Source organism: Trachypithecus francoisi, unplaced genomic scaffold, assembly GCF_009764315.1.
Source record: "Trachypithecus francoisi isolate TF-2019V2 unplaced genomic scaffold, Tfra_2.0 Lachesis_group3, whole genome shotgun sequence".
Lineage (NCBI taxonomy): Eukaryota > Metazoa > Chordata > Mammalia > Primates > Cercopithecidae > Trachypithecus > Trachypithecus francoisi.
This window is the reverse complement of record NW_022681468.1, coordinates 40,387,245-40,408,073: the sequence shown is the minus strand read 5'-3', so window position 1 is coordinate 40,408,073 and position 20,829 is coordinate 40,387,245. Positions and strand designations below refer to the sequence as shown.

At 54.3% G+C, this 20,829-nt stretch overlaps 1 protein-coding gene across 8 annotated transcripts in view; it reads left to right on the top strand.

Annotated features, from left to right (window-relative positions):
- Positions 1–20,829, top strand: part of PLEKHG3 (pleckstrin homology and RhoGEF domain containing G3) — a 73,869-nt gene that overhangs the window by 51,553 nt on the left and 1,487 nt on the right. For 5 of the 8 annotated variants that reach the window (XM_033187741.1, XM_033187740.1, XM_033187739.1 and 2 more), the window contains 16 exons: positions 5,736–6,125; positions 7,149–7,246; positions 8,370–8,439; positions 8,771–8,817; positions 8,928–9,078; positions 9,170–9,301; positions 9,493–9,675; positions 9,843–9,935; positions 10,224–10,310; positions 10,540–10,573; positions 10,916–11,014; positions 14,864–14,902; positions 15,341–15,360; positions 15,845–16,204; positions 16,725–16,838; positions 19,016–20,435. In XM_033187741.1, the coding sequence (XP_033043632.1) occupies positions 5,775–6,125; positions 7,149–7,246; positions 8,370–8,439; positions 8,771–8,817; positions 8,928–9,078; positions 9,170–9,301; positions 9,493–9,675; positions 9,843–9,935; positions 10,224–10,310; positions 10,540–10,573; positions 10,916–11,014; positions 14,864–14,902; positions 15,341–15,360; positions 15,845–16,204; positions 16,725–16,838; positions 19,016–20,435 (3,298 nt within the window). In that variant the 5' untranslated portion in view covers positions 5,736–5,774. The remainder of the gene's footprint in view (positions 1–5,735; positions 6,126–7,148; positions 7,247–8,369; positions 8,440–8,770; positions 8,818–8,927; positions 9,079–9,169; positions 9,302–9,492; positions 9,676–9,842; positions 9,936–10,223; positions 10,311–10,539; positions 10,574–10,915; positions 11,015–14,863; positions 14,903–15,340; positions 15,361–15,844; positions 16,205–16,724; positions 16,839–19,015; positions 20,436–20,829) is intronic. The other 3 variants (XM_033187745.1, XM_033187744.1, XM_033187743.1) reach the window with 2 other exon arrangements.

Below are 20,829 nucleotides of genomic sequence, written 5' to 3'. Positions count from 1 at the left end.
GTGCGGGGAGCAATGGGAACAGACAGGCAAGAGCTGGGCCTCTGGGGACAGTTTGGGAGCAGAGTGGCCCAGAGTGGCGCCAAGCTGCGGGTAAGAGCACAGCTGAGGGATTTCACCATCTTAGTTGAGATCTTAATTGAGAGAGATCTCTCTCTGAAAGTTCACATTGCTTCCACACTGTTTTTTCTGGAAAAGTTCTAGCTTTTCTCTGTTGCTTCCTTCTGGCACCCTTTTTGAAGAGATTCCGAAAGTGCCGTCATGGGGATTGTTTTGGGGAAGGACAAAAGCTGCTGGGCCACCCTGGCTTTGAGAGCCCTTGGAATGTTTAGCAGATGATGTAGTTGAGGGATGAAGGCCACACAGGAGGGCTGCGCCATTGCTGTCCCTCAGCGAGGACTTTCTTTTTTTGTTTTTGAGATGGAGTTTCACTCTTGTTGCCTAGGCTGGAGTGCAATGGTGCGATCTCGGCTCCCTGCAACCTCCCGGGTTCGAGCAATTCTCTGGCCTCAGACTCCTGAGTAGCTGGGATTATCGGTGCATGCCACCACACCCAGCTAAGTTTTGTATTTTTAGTAGAGATGGGATTTCCTCATATTGGTCAGGCTGCTCTCGAACTCCTGACCAAAGGTGATCTGTCCACCTCGGCCTCCCAAAGCGCTGAGATTACAGGCGTGAGCCATTGCGCCTGGCCACGAGGACTTTCCCTGTGTGCAGGTGTCGTGTGGATTCCTCCCGACTGGGGCCTTTGGAGCAGCTGCCCCTGGGGACCCCCCCTCGCTCCTTTTCTGCCTGGCTCCAAAGCAGCTGTGGTGCGGTGTGGCTTCTGATTCTTGAGCGGGGAGTGAAGGACGGTGGACGAAACGATGACATCAGCCTCTCTGAACCAGAATGTTTTCTGTGGAGTCTCTCGTGTGCCCACCAGAGGGTTCACCCCCAAGTGTCCTCTTCCCCTCTCCTGCCTTGTCCTCAGCTCACTGACCTGGGAGGGAGAGCCAGTGGGAGTGGGCTGACTCCTGGGCATTCCCCAGGACCAGAGACACAGAGTTCCAGAAGGCTCCCTGTGACCCTGTGGGATGGGGGAGGAGCAGGGTCCCATTGCCTCAGTGACAGGAGGCCTGAGGACAGAACACTGAGGCTGTTGCGGGTTATGAGGGTGTGCCTTTTTTCTCCTTGTTGGGTCAGAATGGGGCATGGTGCTGAGGCGTAGTGGGGAGGGGAAGGATGTGGCTTCAGTCTACTGTGCTGGGAATCCAGGGGCCTGCTGCAGCCTGCCTGCCTCTGCACCTGCAATATTCAGGGACGCTCCTTCAGAGGACAGGTGTGGGTGGAGGAAGGGTGTGGTTTAGGCTTAAATTTAAAGAAAAAAAAGAAACCTCTCTCTCTTCCCCTCGATCCTTAAAGGTGTATGTCTGAGCTGCTTCTTAGGCCCATCAAAAAGAAAGCTTGGCTGGGTATGGTGGCTCATACCTGTTAATCCCAGCACTTTAGGAGGCTGAGGCAGGAGGATCGCTTGAGGTCAAAGCTGCAATGAGCTGTGATTGCACCACTGCACTCCAGCCTGGGTGACAGAGGGAGACCCTATTTCAAAAAAAGAGAAAAGTCTTTGGGGACCTGATCAAAGAAGGCTTCACAAGTATAGGACTTGAGAGAGTTTTCAGTTTTCATTTTTTTCTTTTTTTTTGAGATGGAGTCTTGTGCTGTCACCCAGGCTGGAGTAGAATGGTATGGTCTCAGCTCACTGAAACATCTGCCTTCCAGGTTTAAGTGATTCTTCTGCCTTAGCCCCACCAAGTAGCTGGGATTACAGGTGCCTGCCACTATGCCTGGCTAATTTTTGTATTTTTGGTAGAGACGGGATTTCACCATGTTGGCCTGGCCAGTCTCAAACTCCTGACCAAAGGTGATCCGCCCACCTCGGCCTCCCAAAGTGCTGGGATTATAGGCGTGAGCCACCATGCCCGGCTGAGAAAGCGAGTTTTCTAGAAGACTGATTCACTGATTGATGACTGACTGGATTGATTCATGTTACAGGATGGAAGAGGTCATGGCTGGGGCATACTTAGGATAACTGGATGTGGTATATGGTAGGATGGGGTAGGTGTGGGTACCTGGTTTGAGGGTTTGGCTGCTGTCTGCCTCATCACCTTCTTCTCTGGCCTCCTACTTCCCTAGCAGACAGGGTCTTCCAGGATGTGTTTGAAGACCTGAGTTCTCATCCTGTCTTGGGGGAATCTTACTGTATGGAGTGATGCTCTTCAGGTAGGAAGGAAAGGCTGGCTCCCACCCAGGGAGGCACTTTAGCTGTCTCTGTGGGAGTCTGAGCTACACACACATAATGGTTCCAATCCAGTCTCTTAGGGCCAGAATGCACTCCAGCTAAATGTGATGGACTCAGAATGCACTCCAATTGAATGCGATGCCTCTTATCCGTCACCATCAAACAGTGCCTCCTGACAGTCTGCTCTGGTGTCCTGCTTTGTACTCAGTGCCTCATTTGTTCTTCAGCCCTCCCTTTCTTGGGCTCTTGGTTCCTTTCCAGCAAGTCCTCCTGCCCAGGAGAGAGAGCCTGGTGATCGTGGGTTTCCTGATCACTACAGGGCTTCTCTCATCATCCAAGAAATTTATAGTCCAATCCTGGTGACCTTATGCTTTCTTCCTTTTTCTTTTTGCTTACCCATGACCTGTGATCCTTTGACTGGGGATCTGTATTTTACCATGTTGTTCCAGCCAGAGAGTGAATGGCCAAAGGTCACATAGTAGCAGGTCCAAAAACTGCCCTAAGGAATTTTGACTAAGTCCTTCCGAGTGTCGTGTCATAAGCCCCAATCCTTGAGGTCTTCCTATGTCCCCTGCAGCTTATGCTGAAGCAAAGCCATGGCAGCCAGGGCTGTGACCAGTCCTTTGCTTGTGGCCCTGGCTGGTGTGTAGTCCGTTAGGGAGGCAGTGGGCAGGAGAGCATAAACTCTGGAGCTTCAGTGCCTGAGTTCAAGTCCAGGCTCTACCACTTACTACTTCTGTGGCCTCACTGCCTGCATGTATAAAATGAGGGTAGTCATAGAACCCTCTGGAGTTGTTGCAAGGGGTTAGTCACTTTAATATGTACATAGCGCTTAGAGCATTTTAGCAGTTGGCTGTTATGCTTTGTTTTAGCCTTAGGAGGATTTGGGCCACAGGTACTATTTTCAGAATATGAGCTTAGTTTGCAGACAGGTAGCCTATGATCAATCAGAGAGAAAACTTCTCCAAGTAGAAAAGCCCTATTAGTTTCTGGGTTTGAAGTGTGCTTATGTTGCTATCCTCTTGTAGTGGAGTCCCCAAAGAGGGACCCTCAGAAGGTCCCTTTTGGAGACAGATCTCCCTAACTGTGTGTGTGTTGGGGTAGGGGTGGGACTGTGAGTCATCTTTTGCTTAAGGCTGTGAACCGGCTGGCTGTGAAATCCATTTGGGAGTGGGGCTGTTTCCATTTAGCTTCCCCAGAGAAGCTGACTGACCCCAGATGTGACCTGGGGCCGTAAATCCCTGCCCCTATGTTCCCTGCGGGGATGGTGGTGGGTGGGTGGGTGGGGTGCCTGACTGCAGTGCGCTTTGAAGGACATCAGCGTGCCACAGGGCTGGGGGTTAAGGGCTGGGGCGGAGCTTGGGTTTTTGTCTGTCAGTGCTGGAATGATGTGGTGTTGCCCTGCCTGCTGGTTCTGTAAAAGGCATAGCTGAGGAATTGTAAAGGCCCTTTTGAGGAGGGAGGAAAAAGCAGCCGCCCTACAATTCCCAGGGGGCTCTCCTCTGAGCCGCTCAAAGAGCTTTACCAAAATGATCCTGCTAATTAGCTCTCCTGGCATTGCATTGCACCGTGGAGGGGAGCACTGGGCTGCCACTGAGTCCCCATCTGCAAGTTGAGAGGCTCATGCAGAGCACCTTGGAGGTGACCCCCTCCAGTGAGACACAGTGACAAAGTGCTGTGCTCCAGAGCGTCCTGGCCAGGTTAGCGGCGGGTGGTAAGTAGGTCTTGAGGCGCTTGATCTGTACCTCAGTAAAAGCATCACTTTATTCACCATTGTTGTTCATTTGTTAAATCGGCCCTTAAGATCCCTGCTCTTTAGTAACTAATGGTGTATGGCAGAGGGTCTCAAACTAGTCACACTTTGTCAGGCGAGTGCTACAATAGGAGAAACCTGGGAGGTAGTAAGAGAACACAGAAAGAGTTCCCTAGATTTGGGGGATATTGGAAGGTTCCTGGAGGGGGCAGTTTCTAATCGGAGACCTAAAGATTGGATGTAAATTACATAGGTTGGGGGATGGTACCGTGTGGAGTGGATGGAGAAGAGAGAACGCTGAAGCAGAGAGAACATTTGCAAAAGCCTGAGACCCAGGGGTGTTGGTTTACAGGTTGAGGCAGAGGCACAGAAAACCACGGGCCAGTGCCAAGGGTTCCCAGAGTAATGGCAGCTTCTAGATTCTTCTCCTTGTAGCTCAAACCTCTGCCCTTTGGTCATGTCTGTGGTCTAGTCGCTTCTGAGCCCTAGAGCCAGGGGTAGAAGACCCGGGTCAGTAGGGGTGAGAGGGATGCCCAGGAACTTACTGTTTTCCTGTGAAATAGCAATGAAATGTGTACTCTGGAAAGTGGCATTGGTGAGCTCTATGGCGTGGGCATGGGTGTTGCATGGGTGTCCCTGTCCTTCTCGAAGGCTACAGCCTGAAGTCTGGCCACTCCACCCTTCCTTTCCCCGGCTGCTCCAGGTGGGCCTGCCTCTGAGCCACACCATCTGCTTAGGGAATAAAGTCCACCTGAGGCTGTGTTTGCCTCACCTGGGTGCAGTTTACTGCTTTCTCTGCTGCCCCCACCCAGCTGTGCCAAGGGCAGCTTACAGAGACTCACTGATGGCTCAGCCCTGGGGAATTTCCTGGGGCCTGGATGAGTCAGAGGCAGCCTGTACTAGGTGCTGGGGTGGGGCTGCGGAGTGGGGGGATAATGCTGGCTCAGCCAGTGAGTATCCAGAAAGTTTCAGGTTCGTGGTGAAGCCGCCGGTGCCCCTGAGGTTTTGCAGTCCTAGGGAGAATATTATCCCTGGTATGTGTCTTAACACTGTAAGAAGCAGATCTTTGCCCATCCCTGTACAGTGACCCCAGCACAGGCTACATACAGGTGGGCAGTTGGGAAGTTCCTCTTGACAATTGCCATTATAATTACTATATTGATGGCGTGTGGAGCACGTACCCTGTGCCAGGCATCATGCTCAGAGCTTTACGAACAGCAGGTGGCGTCATCTGGGAGGACAAGCCATGGGGTAGGCTGTATCTATCCTCATTTTACAGGTGAGGAGCTGAGGCTCTGAGGGACTAAGTACTGTGCCCCAGCAGTGGAGCTGGGCTATGAATTCCTCAGAGGGTACCTGGACCACTGTGCTGGCAGGTGGACTTGGGCACCCTCATCAATGCTCATAGAGTCTGAGAGCAGGGCCCTTCTTGGGATTCGTTTTGTTTTGTTAATTGTGTTAAATGTAAACACACATAACATAAAATTGACCATCTTCACTATTTTAAGTGTACAGTTCATTCATATCATTGTGCAACTATCATCACCATCTATCCACAGAACCTTTTCATCTTCTGAAACTGAACTCTGGACCCACTAAACAATACCTTCCCACCCCGCTTGCCGTCACCCCTGGCAGCTATCCCTCTGTTCTGTTTCTGTGGACATTCAGAGGTTGACCCTTCATCTGTCTGTCTTGCTGCAGAATCTCCCTGGGGTGCCCTCCCCGGGCAGCAATGCCAGGATGCCCGTGTCCACCTCCCTCCACCAGGACGGCAGCCAGGAGCGGCCGGTGAGCCTGACCTCTACCACCTCCTCGTCGGGCTCCTCCCGTGACAGTCGCAGTGCCATGGAGGAGCCCAGTGGCTCCGAGACTCCTGCTGAGAATGGGGCAGGCTCCCCAAGAGGCCGGCATCTCCCCAATAGCAACAACAACTCCAGCAGCTGGTTGAACGTGAAGGGGCCCCTCTCCCCATTCAACAGCCGGGCGGCGGCAGGGCCTGCGCACCACAAGCTCAGCTACCTGGGCCGAGTGGTGCGGGAGATCGTGGAGACCGAGCGCATGTACGTGCAGGACCTGCGCAGCATCGTGGAGGTGCGTGCCGGGGGCCGTGTGGCACAGCGTTCTAGCGGAAGCCTGTTTCACCCTGGGAGAGAAGCTCTCCAAAGACCTGCTTCCCATAAAGTAGTTGGAGGACTGGGGTCTCCCACCCTCGCTGACTGCATGGTGAAAGCTGTTGACCCCTCAGGCTTCCTTAGGACCTTGGGCCGGATCAGTAGCTTGGGCTGGCAGGAGTGAGCATCATTGACAGGGAGGATGGGTCCCCAGCCTGCCTGGGAAGATGGCTCTAGAGAGCCTGTGCCACAGAGACCAAATGCAGTGAAGACATGGGCTCTGGGCCTGGCCCCACGCATCCCCTGCCCTGTTGTTGCCTGGCTGTGTGGAGCCTCAGGTTCCTCCTCTGTAAGAGGAAGCCACACCTACCTTGCAGGGCTACTGTGGGTGAAGGACATGGAAGGGCAGCTGTGTGGCTGCCACTGAGGAAGCCCTCTGCTCCGCTGGCTCGGGGTGTGGATTAGTTTCCTAGGGCTGCCTTAACAAATGACCACACACTGAGTGGCTTAAAACAGCAAATGTATTCTCACTCAGTTCAGGAGGCCAGAAGTCTAAAATCAAGGCATTGGCTGGGTCGGCTCCCTCCAGAGCCTCTGAGTGAGTAGTTCTGTGCCTGTCATCCAGCTTCCTGGGTCCTGGCAGTCTTTGACATCATTGGCCTGGGGATGCCGCTCAGTACCTTCCCATCACCACCTTCTTTGTGTCTCTCTGTGTCCTCCCTCTCCTCTTATAAGGACAGCAGCCACTGGATTTCGGGCCTACCCTAAATCCTATCTGAAGTCATCTTGAGATCCTTAACTAATGGCATCCAGAGAGACCTTATTTCCAAATAAAGTCACATTCGGGGTTCCAAGTGGACGTGAATTTTGGGGTGGACACTGTCGCACAATAGGCAGCGTGTCTGAAGTGGTGTCCCAGCAAGGCCTAAACGAGGAGTGGCTAGGGAAGGTGGTGGGCAGGGTTGTGCTGGGGGCCAGGTTCTGACCACCTCCCTCCACGCAGGACTACCTCTTGAAGATCATCGACACGCCTGGGCTGCTGAAGCCAGAACAGGTCAGCGCCCTCTTTGGGAACATAGAAAACATCTACGCACTGAACAGGTATGTGAATGGGCCTGACACCATGTTCTGCCTGCGAGGCCCACCTCGGGGCCCAGGGAGGAACCCTGGATGTCCCTGGACTCATGGGCCTGTGACATGTGGGCCTGGGGCCTGATCTCTGAGGACAGGGCAGGGTGGTCCATCTCTGTGCCCTGGGCTGATGTGCTTTCTCTCAAGGGCAGACAGGGAGGTAATTTGAGGGTATGTGCGTGTTAGGTCCAGCCTGGGCCAGCACCCCTCACGGGGCTGCTGGGCCCTTCCTTGCACACTGATTCTTTTCCCTGTGGGTGGCTTCTCCGTCCTTCTCATCTTCATTTTCCACTTGCACATCTCTTAATTTCTTATCCTCCTTCCCACTGAGTCCAAGGGCTCTCTGGAGATGATCTGACCTATTAGTGGATTGCACAACCCAGGCAAGACAGATGTGAGACTCCAAACAAGGCCTGACCAGGGGCTATGTCAGGGCAAAGGGCGTGGGTCTGCTGCCTGGGACCACAGACTCCCCAGGGAAAGTGCGCTGCTCTGGAGGGTCAGAGCTTGAGGGAAGAGCGGTGCTAGGACAGGAAGAATCGTATCCCAGGCCCCTTAAGATGGGCAGTAAGCTGGAGAAGTCGGGGAGGGCAGGGTACAGGGAAGACTTAGACCAATGGTGAGGGGTTGGGAAAAGAGCAGGAGCACAGAGGGAGGAGGCAGGGAGCAGTGTTTCTAGGGGTGCCAGGACTCACCTGTCTCTCCCCATGTCCCACATCCTGGGCCCCCTGGCTCCTTTGCTAGTTCCCATTCTCTCTCCTTCGCCCTTTAATCCTCTGCTTTTGTGTGTTTGACTCCTTCTGCCTGCAGAGGAGCTGTGTCCCCTCCTGAGGTGGGTACGAGGGTCCCCTCTTCCTCTCCCACTTGCTGAGCCTGTAGGTCTCCCTGACTTCCTGCTTTGTGGCTGCTTTGTGCTGGATACTTTCTGTGGTTGCTGCCTGGGGCAGGGCTCCCTCTGAGGCTAGAAGCCCCAGCTCTTTAGCGTAACAATAGGGCTGGCTGTCAGTCAGCGTCCGGGAGGTTGGGGAGGGGGCAGTGAAGGGCATTGTCCTCTGACTGCAGAGGGTACAGTGGCTGCTTTCCCCTTACCCAGCCAGCTCCTCAGAGACCTGGACAGCTGCAATAGTGACCCCGTGGCTGTGGCCAGCTGTTTTGTGGAAAGGGTAAGAAGGGCTGGGCCCTTGCCCCTGTCCTACCTTGCTGAGAGCTCAGAGAGACAAGAACTCTGCCAGCATAAGAGGAAATCTGAGTCCCGGGGATCCCTTTCCAGGGAAAGTGCTGGGTGCTCTGTCTTGAATGAGAAGGGTGTTCTGGGGGGAGCCAGGGCTGCTGGGTAGATGGGATGTCCTTGACAAATAGGTATAAAGATGGCTCTGTAGGCACTTGGGAACAGAGGACAGAGTATGCTCTGGGGGCCAGGGGCCTATGTGGTACCACCATCTTTGCAGTCAAATGGGAATCTCCCTGAAATCACTATTTTTGATCTCTTCTTAGAGCCAAGAGTTTGATATCTACACCCAGTATTGCAACAATTACCCCAAGTGAGTAATTGGGGTGAGAGGGAAGGCAGAGCCATCTGGTGAGTCCAGAGTCCCCCACCTCCTCATCCAGGCCTTCCCCAGGCGGTGACTGGCCCTTCTCCCACTCTCAGCTCCGTGGCCGCCCTGACGGAATGCATGAGGGACAAGCAGCAGGCCAAGTTCTTTCGGGACCGGCAGGAGCTGCTGCAGCACTCACTGCCCTTGGGCTCCTACCTGCTGAAGCCGGTCCAGCGCATCCTCAAGTACCACCTGCTGCTGCAGGTAGCCCCGTGGCCCTCTCAGGCACCTGGGGCCTGGGGAGGGCAGGGCCTTCGAGTCAGGGGCACCTAAGCCTCTATCTTCTTCTGTGCAGGAAATTGCCAAGCATTTTGATGAAGAAGAGGATGGCTTTGAGGTGGTGGAGGATGCCATTGACACCATGACCTGTGTGGCCTGGTACATCAACGACATGAAAAGGAGGCATGAGCATGCAGTCCGGCTCCAGGTGCTCGGGGGCTGGGAGGCTGGGGGAGGGGCAGGGCTGGGTGGGCCATGCTTCGGCTGGGAAGAAGGACTGTGGCCACCCTGCTGGGATGAGATGGGCGGTGGCATTGGGGGAGCCTTTGTGGCAGGGTTTGCAGAGCCTCCTGAGGCGCCAGTGGCCTGACTGTAGGGGTTGGGGCCCCTCTGCTGCAGGAGATTCAGTCACTCCTCATCAACTGGAAGGGGCCCGACCTGACCACCTACGGGGAGCTTGTCCTGGAGGGCACGTTCCGCGTGCATCGCGTGCGCAATGAAAGGACCTTTTTCCTCTTTGACAAAACACTGCTTATCACCAAGAAGCGGGGCGATCACTTTGTCTACAAGGGCAACATCCCGGTAACCAGGCCCTGCCCCATCTCCGCCGTCTTCTCTCCTTCCCAAAGGATCTGGGCTCCCCTCCTTGTCTGCTTCTTGGGGCTCCAGCACCACCCTTCTGAGATCACCCTGCCTGCTTCCCCAGGCTGTCAACCTTGTACTTTACTGTCCTTTCCCTCTGCCCCTAGTGCTCCTCCCTGATGCTGATCGAAAGCACCAGAGACTCCCTGTGCTTCACTGTCACCCACTACAAGCACAGCAAGCAGCAGTACAGCATCCAGGTGAGGGGCCGGTGGGGCTCAGGGGCTAGGGAACAAGATGCCCAGGGGACACCTGCGTGGGACTCCTGGCTCCTCTGCCCACCTAGCTGCCCCAGGACCCAGTGTCTCCACCTGTAAGGCAGGGATTGTTGCAGGCACTTCTTAGGGTCAAAGTGAGGAGCCAGGTTAACCTCACAGAGGCCACAGCGTGGTCCCACTTTTTCTCTCTGGGCGGAAGCACTGTCCATGCTGGACAGCTTCAGGCCTGTAATGATAACCCCTGGGTCCCTTTCCCTTGGGTCCTCCCAGGCCAAGACAGTGGAGGAGAAACGGAACTGGACTCACCACATCAAGAGGCTCATCCTAGAGAACCACCATGCCACCATTCCCCAGAAGGTGAGTTCCTCCAGCTCTTGACTGGGGGCAGGGAGAATGTGCTCCTCTGAGCCAGCTCTACAAGGTCCATTGGGGACTCACCTTCTGGATTTGGGCTCCACTGGACAGTGGATGTCAGTACAGCAGATGCCCCAGGCCTTGGTGCCACACTGTGGGGTGTTCTCGTACAGCAACAGGGGAGGCTGGCACATGGTAAGGTAATAACCAGGTGCGTTTCCTTCCCCGTCAGGCCAAGGAAGCCATCTTGGAAATGGATTCCTATTGTAAGTGTGCTCTTTTCTGCCTGTTTTGTCCCTACCCATGGACATTGCTAGGTCAGGCTGTATCCTGGGGAAGCTTTACCTGATAATTTTATTCTAGGAGCAGGGAGGACGGGGGCCTCCTGTTAAGGGCTGGGGGGCGAACTATATGATTAAGGATGCTCTCCTGCTGAGCGGTGGGACTCTCAGTGCCTGAAGCTCCCAGCTGGAACATGGAGGGAGCTCTGGAGGATCCTGGCCCTGGAGCTGGGTGGGTATAGAGGTCTGGCTGGGTATGGACAGGGTCTAGGGTAGGCCAAGGCCAACTGGAAAGCAAAAGCTTGACCGTCTCTCTCCTGGATGCAGATCCCAATCGGTACCGCTACAGCCCAGAGCGGCTGAAGAAGGCTTGGTCCTCCCAGGATGAGGTGTCCACCCATGTGCGCCAGGGGCGCCGGCAGTCTGGTAAGAGAAGGACTGTGGAGGCAGGAAGCCTCTCCCTCACACCCTTTCCCAGGCTGGGGACCGTCTGCGGCAGTGTCCAGGGCTGTGTCTCACCTCTGCGGAAACCCTGGGAAAGGCTTGAGCGGGGCTGGACACACACCTGGGGCTCATCCTTCCCCTGTGCTGGTGCTACCCACACCACGTGCCTCTGGGCCCTTGTTGCCTACCAGTTCTGGGCAGCCCAGCTTTTTCTTACTTTCTTCTTTCTTTTTTTTTTGTTAGAGATGGACTCTTGCTCTGTCACCCAGGCTGGAGTGCAGTGGCTCGATCTCAGCTCACTGCAACCTCTGCCTCCTGGGTTCAAGCGATTCTCCTGCCTCAGCTTCCCAAGTAGCTGGGACTACAAGAGTGTACCACCATACCCAGCTAATTTTTGTATTTTTTAGTAGAGATGGGGTTTCACTATATGTTGACCAGGCTAGTTTCGAACTCTTGGCCTCAGGTGATCCACCCTTCTCGGCCTCCCAAAGTACTGGGATTATAGGTGTGAGCCACTGCACCTGTCCAGCCTACTTTTTTAAGGCCCTAGGAATACTTGCTCACTTGGGTCTTGGCACCCCTTTTTAGCCCCCTGGCTCCTTTGCGTCTTGGGAATACCAACACCAAGTCATTCAGGAGTAACACTCGGACATCGCAGATGGCCCCAGCCCAGTCCTGGAACAACCCGAGCAGAAGCAGGACCCGGGGAAAACGAGTTCAGTGGCACCAAACCCAGACAGGAAATATTTACTTTGAGTCTCGGGAAAAAGTTCCATTTTCCTCTCCTGAGTTTTCTTCCATTCCTGGACTTCTAGGGTGTTCTTGGATTATTGGAATGAATCGTCTATTTGAAAAGAGAAAAACCTTGCTTTTATTCTTAACTCTGTGGTGATGAGTGTGTGTATTTTCTACACTGGTTTTTTTGTTGCTATTTAGTGCGAGGCCCAAGGACAGCTCTGGCTTAAGCCAGGTGTCTGCCAAACATATACTCAAGGTGGGAGTTGGGGTGAGAATTGTCTAAGACCCCGGGAGAGAAGGATTCTAAAGGGACTGAGAGCAGTGTCCTGGCTTGGGTCCACAAGTGTGTTGGGTTTTCACTGGTGATGACCTGTGGGTCCCTGAATGTGTGTGTGGATTGACATGTGGGCGTTAGCCTTCTAGAAGGTGGAGCAGTGGCTTATAGAAGGCTTTTGTGGTTTTATGTTGTTGGTATTGCTCTGGGTGGATCTTGAGCCCTAGGCCACCTTGCTATGGTTGCAAAAGTTTTATAGTTTTTATAGTTAAAAGCTCCAAATGGAGGTGTTGCTTTCTTCTCTCTAGCCCTCTTTATTTCCTTTCCTTTTCTTCTCCTGTAATTGTCTTCTTGTCCTCCTCAATTTAGTGTACCTTAAAATTTGAAGCTTCTAGCACATTGATGTGCTAGAAGCACATTAATGTTGGTGGTAGTGATAGTAGCTGCATCCTAATGTTAGCACCAAAACTTTAGCTATGGATGTACAACTCTTTGAATATACTTAAAGCCATTGAATTGTACACTCTAGGTGAATTGTATGTGAATTATATTTCAATAAAGCTGTTACAAGAAAACCCCCAAACTTTAGCTGTCCAAGGCACTCAGGAAAGGAGCCATTTTAAAGAGCTGAAGTTTCCACATGGCTGAGATTTTTAGCCTGTAAATACTAAGAGTCGGATTTTTTCGAAAAATATTTTTAAAATGTTTTAACTGTTATGAAATTCCCTCCCTCCCTCCCTCCCTCCCTTCCTTCCTTCTTGCTCTGTTGCCCAGGCTGGAGTGCAGTGGCACCATCTCTACTCACTGCGACCTCTGCCTCCTGGGTTCAAGTGATTCTCCTAAGTAGCTGGGATTACAGGCATGCGCCACCATGCCCAGCTAATTATCTTTTTGTATTTTTAGTAGAAACAGGGTTTCATCATGTTGGTTAGGCTGGTCTCAAACTCCTGACCTCAGGTGATCCACCCACCTCGGCCTCCCAGAGTGCTGGGATTACAGGTGTGAGCCACCCCACCCGACCAAAATAGACATCTTTCTAAAGCATGCTTTGTACTCTTGAACCTTTTAAAACAGAAGGTGCTGCCTGCCGTTGAACCTTTCCTTTTCTGGAGTTAATGCTACAGCATCACTTAGGGTGTGTGAACTACCAGTTGCTTGAGGGGCCCCAGAGGCTGTGGGTTGCCATAGAGACAGCCTGTGATTGGCATGTCGTGCCCCTCTTCACGGTTCTTCTGTAACACTGAAGTGTCTGTTTTCATTGGTCTAAGCACGTTTGTCTGTAGTAGCCCTTCTTCCCCTCCTGTCTGTTAGAAAGCGATCGATCAGGCCAGGCATTGTGGCTCACTCCTGTAATCCTAGCACCTTGGGAGGCCGAGGTGGGAGGATCACTTGAGGCCAGGAGTTCAAGACCAACCTAGACAACATAGTGAGGCCTCGTCTCTACAAAATTAAAGAATTAGCTAGGCACGGTCGTGTTCACCTATGGTCCTAGCTACTCTGGAGGCTGAGGTGGGAGGATCACTTGAGCCTGGAAGGCAGAGGTTGCAATGAATGGATATCATGCCCCTGTACCCATCCTGGGTGACAGACGAGACCTTGTTGCAAAAAAGAAAAAGAAATCAATCTATTGAACTTGTGGGAACTGTAGACCACAAAAAGATCAGGAAAGTCACTGGGGAGGGACTTGGGTCACATCCAGACACTTTACTGCCTGGGCTCAGCCATCCACTCTGACTTCCTTGAGGTCTTTTCTGCTTCTGCTTCCCACTCAGTGAGCTGAGATGAGCCGACAAGTATATTCTGTGGATAATTAAGATTTATTGTTTAAATTATATGTCACTTATTAAATATTCTTGATAAGTTTTAAAATGAAAGAATAGAACATTTTCTACTTTTCACTTTAAAAGCAATTAGGCATTTACTTACATTGATACAGGTAGTGTATGTACATTGTGTGTGTCAACAGAAAAGAGGTTCTTCAATAGGCCTGCCTGCTGAGGAACAGCAAGATACCTTGGTAGACTTTCCTTCTGACTTCAAGTGTGTAGCAAATCGTGGCAATCCCTAGGCCTTCCACTTACCGCCACCTAGGCAAGGATTTGGATAGGCGAAGGCCGAGGCTCTGTAGAACTGGACCTTGAGACAAGGTCCTCTTATTCCCGCCCTCCAGTCTCAGGTGTGTCCCCAAAAAGGCTGGGGTACAAGGTGATGACACCATCGGCCTAATGGATGTGTTTTGTATCCTGTCCCCAGAGCCTGGTCACTCTCCGTACAGCCGGGCAACTCTCCCCAGCGGGCAGCGAGGCTTCATGATGCCAGGCCTTAAGGGCCGTAGAAAGTCGGGTGTGACCTCTGCTTTCCGGCTGGGGTGCTGTGAGGGGCTTGGCAGCGGGTGTAGCTGATGCGCTGATATGCTCATTGCCAGGGAGGCAAGGGGCTTGAGGTGGAGCCAGGGGCCTCCAGAGATGTTGCTAGTTGGTCTGAAGGGGGCAGCATGGAACTCAGTCCCCTCCCTATGGCTTCTGCACGAGGGCCCTGGGCCAGGTGTGCTAATGCATTGCATTATGGGTGGTACTGCTCCAGCAGGGCTGGCAGCCACAGCGGGGGTCCTGGAGATGGATGGGCCCGCCTCCCTGTCCGTAGGTGCAAGGGGCTTGGCGACACTGTGGAAGGCAGCCTCCCTGGGGCCTATGACTGCGGGAGGGGGGCAAGCCAGAGTGGACTTTGAGCTGGTGATGGGCTGGTGGCATTGTGAGCTTGGGACCCAGCCAGGCCAGTTTCCTGGCCCGTGCTGACTCTGCCCATGCTTTCCTCCTCAGAGCCAACCAAACACCTGCTCAGGCAACTCAACGAGAAAGGTGAGTGTGTGAGGTGGCCAGCTATTCCCAGTGAGCGGGGGAGGAGGGGAAGCAGCCGACAACCTAGGGGTTGACCTGAGGGTAGGGGATTGTAGAAGGGTCTCTGCCTCTGTTCCCCCCTGGAAGAGGGCCTCGCCCCTGGCTGGCTGAGGAGAGGGGCTGGAGCTCTCCCCCATGCACAGGCCTCACGCCCTTTTCTCTGGAAACAATGAGAACCGAGCAACAGGCACAGACCTGCGCTGCTCTGTGGCCCCTGGGCACCTGCTCTGTCAGTCATTCTTTTGAAAGCACAGGAGACTAGGTGAGGGTTCTGGGAGTAGGAGCCCCCAGTGAGGCCTTCCCCAGGGGGCTGTCCAGAGGTCTTTCTCCTGCTTACTGATCTCTTCCCCTCCCCTGCCCCTCGCCGGTGTGTTGGGGACCCGGTGGTGATGTCCGCAGCCCGAGCAGCAGGAATGAAGGTAAAGGCCAGTGGGAGGAGGGGACTGGCTGACAGAGGAGGGTGGGACTGCCCAGGTCAGCCCCTGGCCCCTTCAGCCCTCATTGTCTTCATGCACTCAGCAAATGCCTACTAAGCACCCACTGTGTACCAGGCTGTGTGGCAGAGGGCCACAGAGATGAATAAGACATGGGCCTTGCCCTGGGGGCCCTTTTGCACCCTCTTCCTAGAATAGCACCCCGCTGGGAGCCTGCCCAGCATGGACCTGCTCAGATTTCCCTCTCTAGGGTAGACAAGTAGGCAGGCCTCTTTGGGTTCTGAATTTTTGACCAGGTCACAGCCTTTCCACCATGAGAACACCCGCCCCTCCCTGGACCCCAGTGGAGACCTGAGTTGGGCATCTAGGTGTGGCTTTCTGTGTGAAGCCTCCCCACCCACAGCTGCCTGCAGGAGGACAGGAGGGTGCCCAAGAGGCTGGTCACGAGGGGGTCTTGTGCTCTGAACAGCATGCAGGCAGCGCTGGCACCCTCCTGGACTTTGGGCAGCCCTCTCGTACTCGGGGCCTGCAGCCAGAGGCTGAAGGGGCTGCCCAGGAGGAGGAAGAGGAAGAGGAGGAGGTGGTGGAGGAGGAGGAGGAGGAGGAGGAAGAGCAGGCCTTTCAGGTCTCTCTGGAGGACCTGACAGGGCATGAAGGCAACGAGAAAGGGGCTGGGCCGAAGCCCCCAGGCTCAGAGGAGGAGGAGGAGGAGCAGGAGGAGAGCCTGGCGGTGGCGGAGCAGGTAGCTGACTTTGCCAGCTCCCTGCTGGCCGCCCTCCACTGCTGGCACTATCGGGCCAACGCTTTACTTTTCTCCCGGGGCGCTATGGTGAGGTGTCTCTTCGATCTCCCCTCCTCCTTGCATGCTCCCTGGGATGTGCATGCCCACCCAAGGGCCCCCTCTGCTGCCGTCCCCACCCCTCCCTGCCCTAGTTTTACTCCTCCCCTCAGCACTTAACACCCTCGCTCGCTGTCACACCCTGGTGAGCCCCTGGCATGCTCTGTTCCAGTACTGGGCACTTATCATTATAACGCCCAACAAGCATGACAAGTAGGGTGGGGCGGTGGGGGCAGGGAGAAGCTAGCACACAGTGAGGCTGGAAAGGTCAAGTCCACTTTGTCTGGACGGAAAGGTGGGCTGAGGTTTTCTGAAGCTGCATGCCTGACAAGGCTTTCTGCAGCCCTAGGCCTGGCATTCAGGTTGGCTCTGGAATGGCTCAGGCCCAAGACTGGCTCTCAGCTCAGCCCAGCCCCTTGGGGCGTGGGAGGCGCTGCCTGTGTTGAGATGTAGAAGGGATCAGCTTCCAGTTGTTTTGGAGTTGACGACTGACCAGTCTCTACCTCTGCAGGGAAAGGGGCGCAGGGAGTCTGAAGGCTCCAGGAGCAGCAGAAGGCCCAGTGGTCGGTCTCCAACCAGTGCTGAGAAGCGCATGAGCTTCGAGTCCGTTTCTTCCCTGCCAGAGGTGAGCGACCAGCAGGTAGGATGGGGATAGCAGGAAGAACTTGGAGTCCCGATTTCCAAGTCTGCAAATAGGGCTTTCAGACATAGGCTCTCCCACTGGGCCCATGGGAACAGAGATTCTCCACCTCCCAGGACTCTTAGCCCTGCATGAGGTCTGTTTGGCCTAGAGTATATGGTTTGGTAAGCAGACCACCCCTCTCTATGAATTAGAAAAAGACTCCCCTTTGGGCAGATGCAGTCCCATGTCAAGGGCACACAGCTAGTGGAAATGAACCAGGTATTAGGCTCCCTTGGTTAGGCCACCTTGTATGGATTATAAGACCCTGTCCCTGCCAGCATGCCAGACATTGAAATCACACCTGTGGTCACCTGGGCAAAGGGTAGGGAACTGATATCTGTTGGACACGTCCTTTGTAACTGATGTACTGTTTCTTCCTTCTCTTCCCCACAACAGCTCTAGAAGGAAAAGGGCTCTGAGTGGTTGATGGCGTGCCTACCACTGAGCAGCTCCTGAGGGGCGGGGCTGAGATCAGACCTGGGGCTGGGACTCAGAGGCCCACTCTCCTCCTCCTGCTGCCCTATACTGTCTGTGGGTTGTGGGAAGCAGCGTCCTTTACTTTCCCAAAGTTATAAGGGAAAGATCGTGAGCTACGGCCTGGACCCCATGTTGGACCCCACAGCCAGGACTAAGAAGCCTGGATGATACTGGATAGGAATGTAGCATGATGTCTTAGCTTGAGCTGCTATAACAAAATCCCTTACTGCTGCCTGGGTGGCTTAGTTATTGCTCAGTTTTGGGGGCTGGAAATTCTAAGGTCAAGATGCCAGCAGACTCTGGTGAGGGCTGCCCTCTGCTTCGTAGATGGTGGCTTCTTGCTGTGTCCTCACATGGCAAAGGGTCAAGGAAGCTCTCTTGAGCCTCTTTTGTAAGGGATCTGACCCCATTCATGAGGATGGAGTTCACGTGACCTAATTTCCCAAAGGCCCCACCTCTCATTCCCATCACACTGGGTGTTAGCCTCCACCTGGCAATTTTAGGGATACGCAGACATTCAGACCAGAGCAAATGGGTGTGTCCAGTAATAATACAATGAGAACCATGCATTAAAACATTTAAAAGAAGCAGATGAAATTAATTTTAGTAGTATATTTTATTTAACCCAAAGTGTGCAGAGTATTATTCTAACATGTAATCAACATAAAAAGTTACTGATATGTTTTATCCCTTTTTTCTATACAGAGTCTTTGCAATCTGATGTGTATTTTACCCCAAGAGCAGGTTTCCACTGGGCCTGACCCCATTTCACGTGCTCGGAAAGCCACAGTGACTGTGGCTCCCATGTTGAACAGTGCAGGTCTAGATCCTGGGTGCTCTGCAGATTCTGGACTAGAACAGAAGGAATTAGGTCCGAGCTTAGAATTTAGTGTTTGCTCTTATCTCTCTAACAACTGCTCTGGAAAGCTGCGTACATCAGCAGTTCTGTGGTTCAAATTACCGTCAAGGTGGTCAAGAGGGAATTCTCACGTTTGCTTTCTTCCTTGCCCATTTCCTGGGCGTAGGCAGTTGTGCTAGGCCCACAGGTGCTGGGAGGAGCCACATTCCTGGTTCTCACCCTCTTGACGGGATTCCAGCATGTGGCTGTGTTGCTCTCTAGACCCTGATCTACATGGGAGGCCCCGTCCCCTGAGGAAAATGAAATGGCCTGTCATGTTGCACGGGTCTGGGTTTGAACCCTAGAACCTCCAAGTGAGGAGCCTCTAGGGCTTTGGTGAGCTGCCTCACCATCAGCCATGCTGGTTCCATGATGCTGTGAGAACCAGCCCCTGGGAACCCGGGGCCATGCCCTACCCACTGTTGTGTATTCCCACCTCGTCCCTGTAGTTCCCAGGCTGGCTGCCATCAAGGTGTTGCCATCCGGCACCATCTGCATTCTTAGTGTTTTCCTTGGTTTTGAGGACATGGGCCCAGCACCCCCACTGTAGGGTGACTAAAGGACACAGTCACGTTCCTCTAAGGACCCATTGCCCTCCTCCTAAGTTGTGCTCATTCTGATTGCCTTGGGTCCTAAACTGCAGGTCCCTGTCATTGGGCCTTGAGCAGGCCATGCTGTTCCCTTGTTCCCCGGGTCCCATGAAGGAGGCTTTTTACTCATGTGAACCTTTTCTGCTATGTTTCAGGTTGAGCCGGACCCTGAGGCTGGGAGTGAGCAAGAGGTATTTGCTGCTGTGGAAGGGCCCAGTGCCGAGGAGATGCCCTCAGACACAGAATCTCCAGAAGTCCTGGAGACACCCCTTGATGCCCACCAGGGGCTTCTGGGGATGGACCCCCCGGGTGACGTGGTGGGCTTCGTGGCGGCTGAGAGCACTGAGGACCTTAAGGCCCTGAGCAGTGAGGAGGAAGAAGAAATGGGGGGTGCCGCCCAGGAGCCTGAAAGCCTTCTGCCACCCTCCGTGCTGGACCAGGCCAGTGTCATTGCAGAGCGGTTTGTCAGCAGCTTCTCTCGGCGGAGCAGCGTGGCACAGGAGGACGGCAAGTCCAGTGGCTTTGGGAGCCCACGGCTGGTCAGTCGGAGCAGCAGCGTGCTCAGCCTGGAGGGCAGTGAGAAGGGCCTGGCGCGGCATGGCAGTGCCACAGACTCCCTCAGCTGTCAGCTCTCCCCAGAAGTGGACATCAGTGTGGGGGGGCCCACAGAGGACAGCCCTTCTGTCAATGGGATGGAGTCCCCAAGCCCAGGCTGCCCAGTGGAGCCCGACTGGTCTTCCTGCAAGAAGAAGGAATCAGCGCTCTCCACCCGAGACCGGCTGTTGCTAGACAGGATTAAGAGCTATTATGAAAATGCAGAACACCACGATGCGGGCTTCAGCGTCCGTCGCCGGGAGAGCCTCTCCTACATCCCCAAAGGACTGGTAAGAAACTCCGTCTCCAGGTTCAACAGCCTTCCTCGGCCAGACCCAGAGCCAGTACCCCCAGTGGGGCGCAAGAGACAGGTGGGCTCCCGGCCGACTTCGTGGGCCCTGTTTGAGCTCCCAGGACCAAGCCAGGCAGGCAAAGGGGACCCACCTCCCATCTCAGATGCTGAGTTCCGCCCATCATCAGAAATTGTGAAGATCTGGGAGGGAATGGAGTCTTCTGGGGGGAGCCCTGGGAAGGGGCCCGGCCAGGGCCAGGCCAATGGCTTTGACCTGCATGAGCCACTCTTTATCCTGGAGGAGCATGAGCTGGGAGCCATCACGGAGGAGTCAGCCACTGCCTCCCCGGAAAGTTCCTCTCCCACGGAGGGGCGCAGCCCAGCCCACCTGGCCCGGGAGCTGAAAGAGCTGGTGAAGGAGCTGAGCAGCAGTACCCAGGGGGAGCTGGTGGTCCCACTGCACCCCCGCATCGTGCAGCTGTCCCACGTAATGGACAGCCACGTGAGTGAGCGCGTCAAGAACAAGGTCTACCAGCTGGCCCGCCAGTACAGCCTCCGAATCAAGAGCAACAAGCCAGTGATGGCCAGGCCGCCACTGCAGTGGGAAAAGGCGGCCCCTGAGAGGAACGGGAAGAGCCCTGCTGTGCCCTGTCTACAGGAAGAGGCTGGAGAGCCATTAGGTGGCAAAGGTATGACAGGAGCGGCAAGTGGGCCCTTCCCCAAGTCTAGGGACTGAAGAGCAATAAGGAGCCACTTGGCTCCTTGGGGAAAGTGACCTCTAAGGAGGCTCTACCAAAGGGAGAAGCTAGACCCTGGGCACCAAGGGCACAGGGTGAGCCCTGGCAGCCAGTCCAGTGCTCTGAGGCCAAACTTGCTCTCCTGGTTAAGCCCTTTTGATGCCCTCTGCTGCAGCCCTTCCCATCCAGCAGAGACTTCTGGAGGAAGCATGGCCCCAGGCCCCTCCTTTAGCAGGATGAGAGCAGAAGCTCTCCCCTCTTCCTTTGACATCTGACCCCTTTCCACTGCCTTGTCTTCATTCTTCCCATGGCCCTTCATGAAAGGGGCTGTGGATGGTAAATGAGA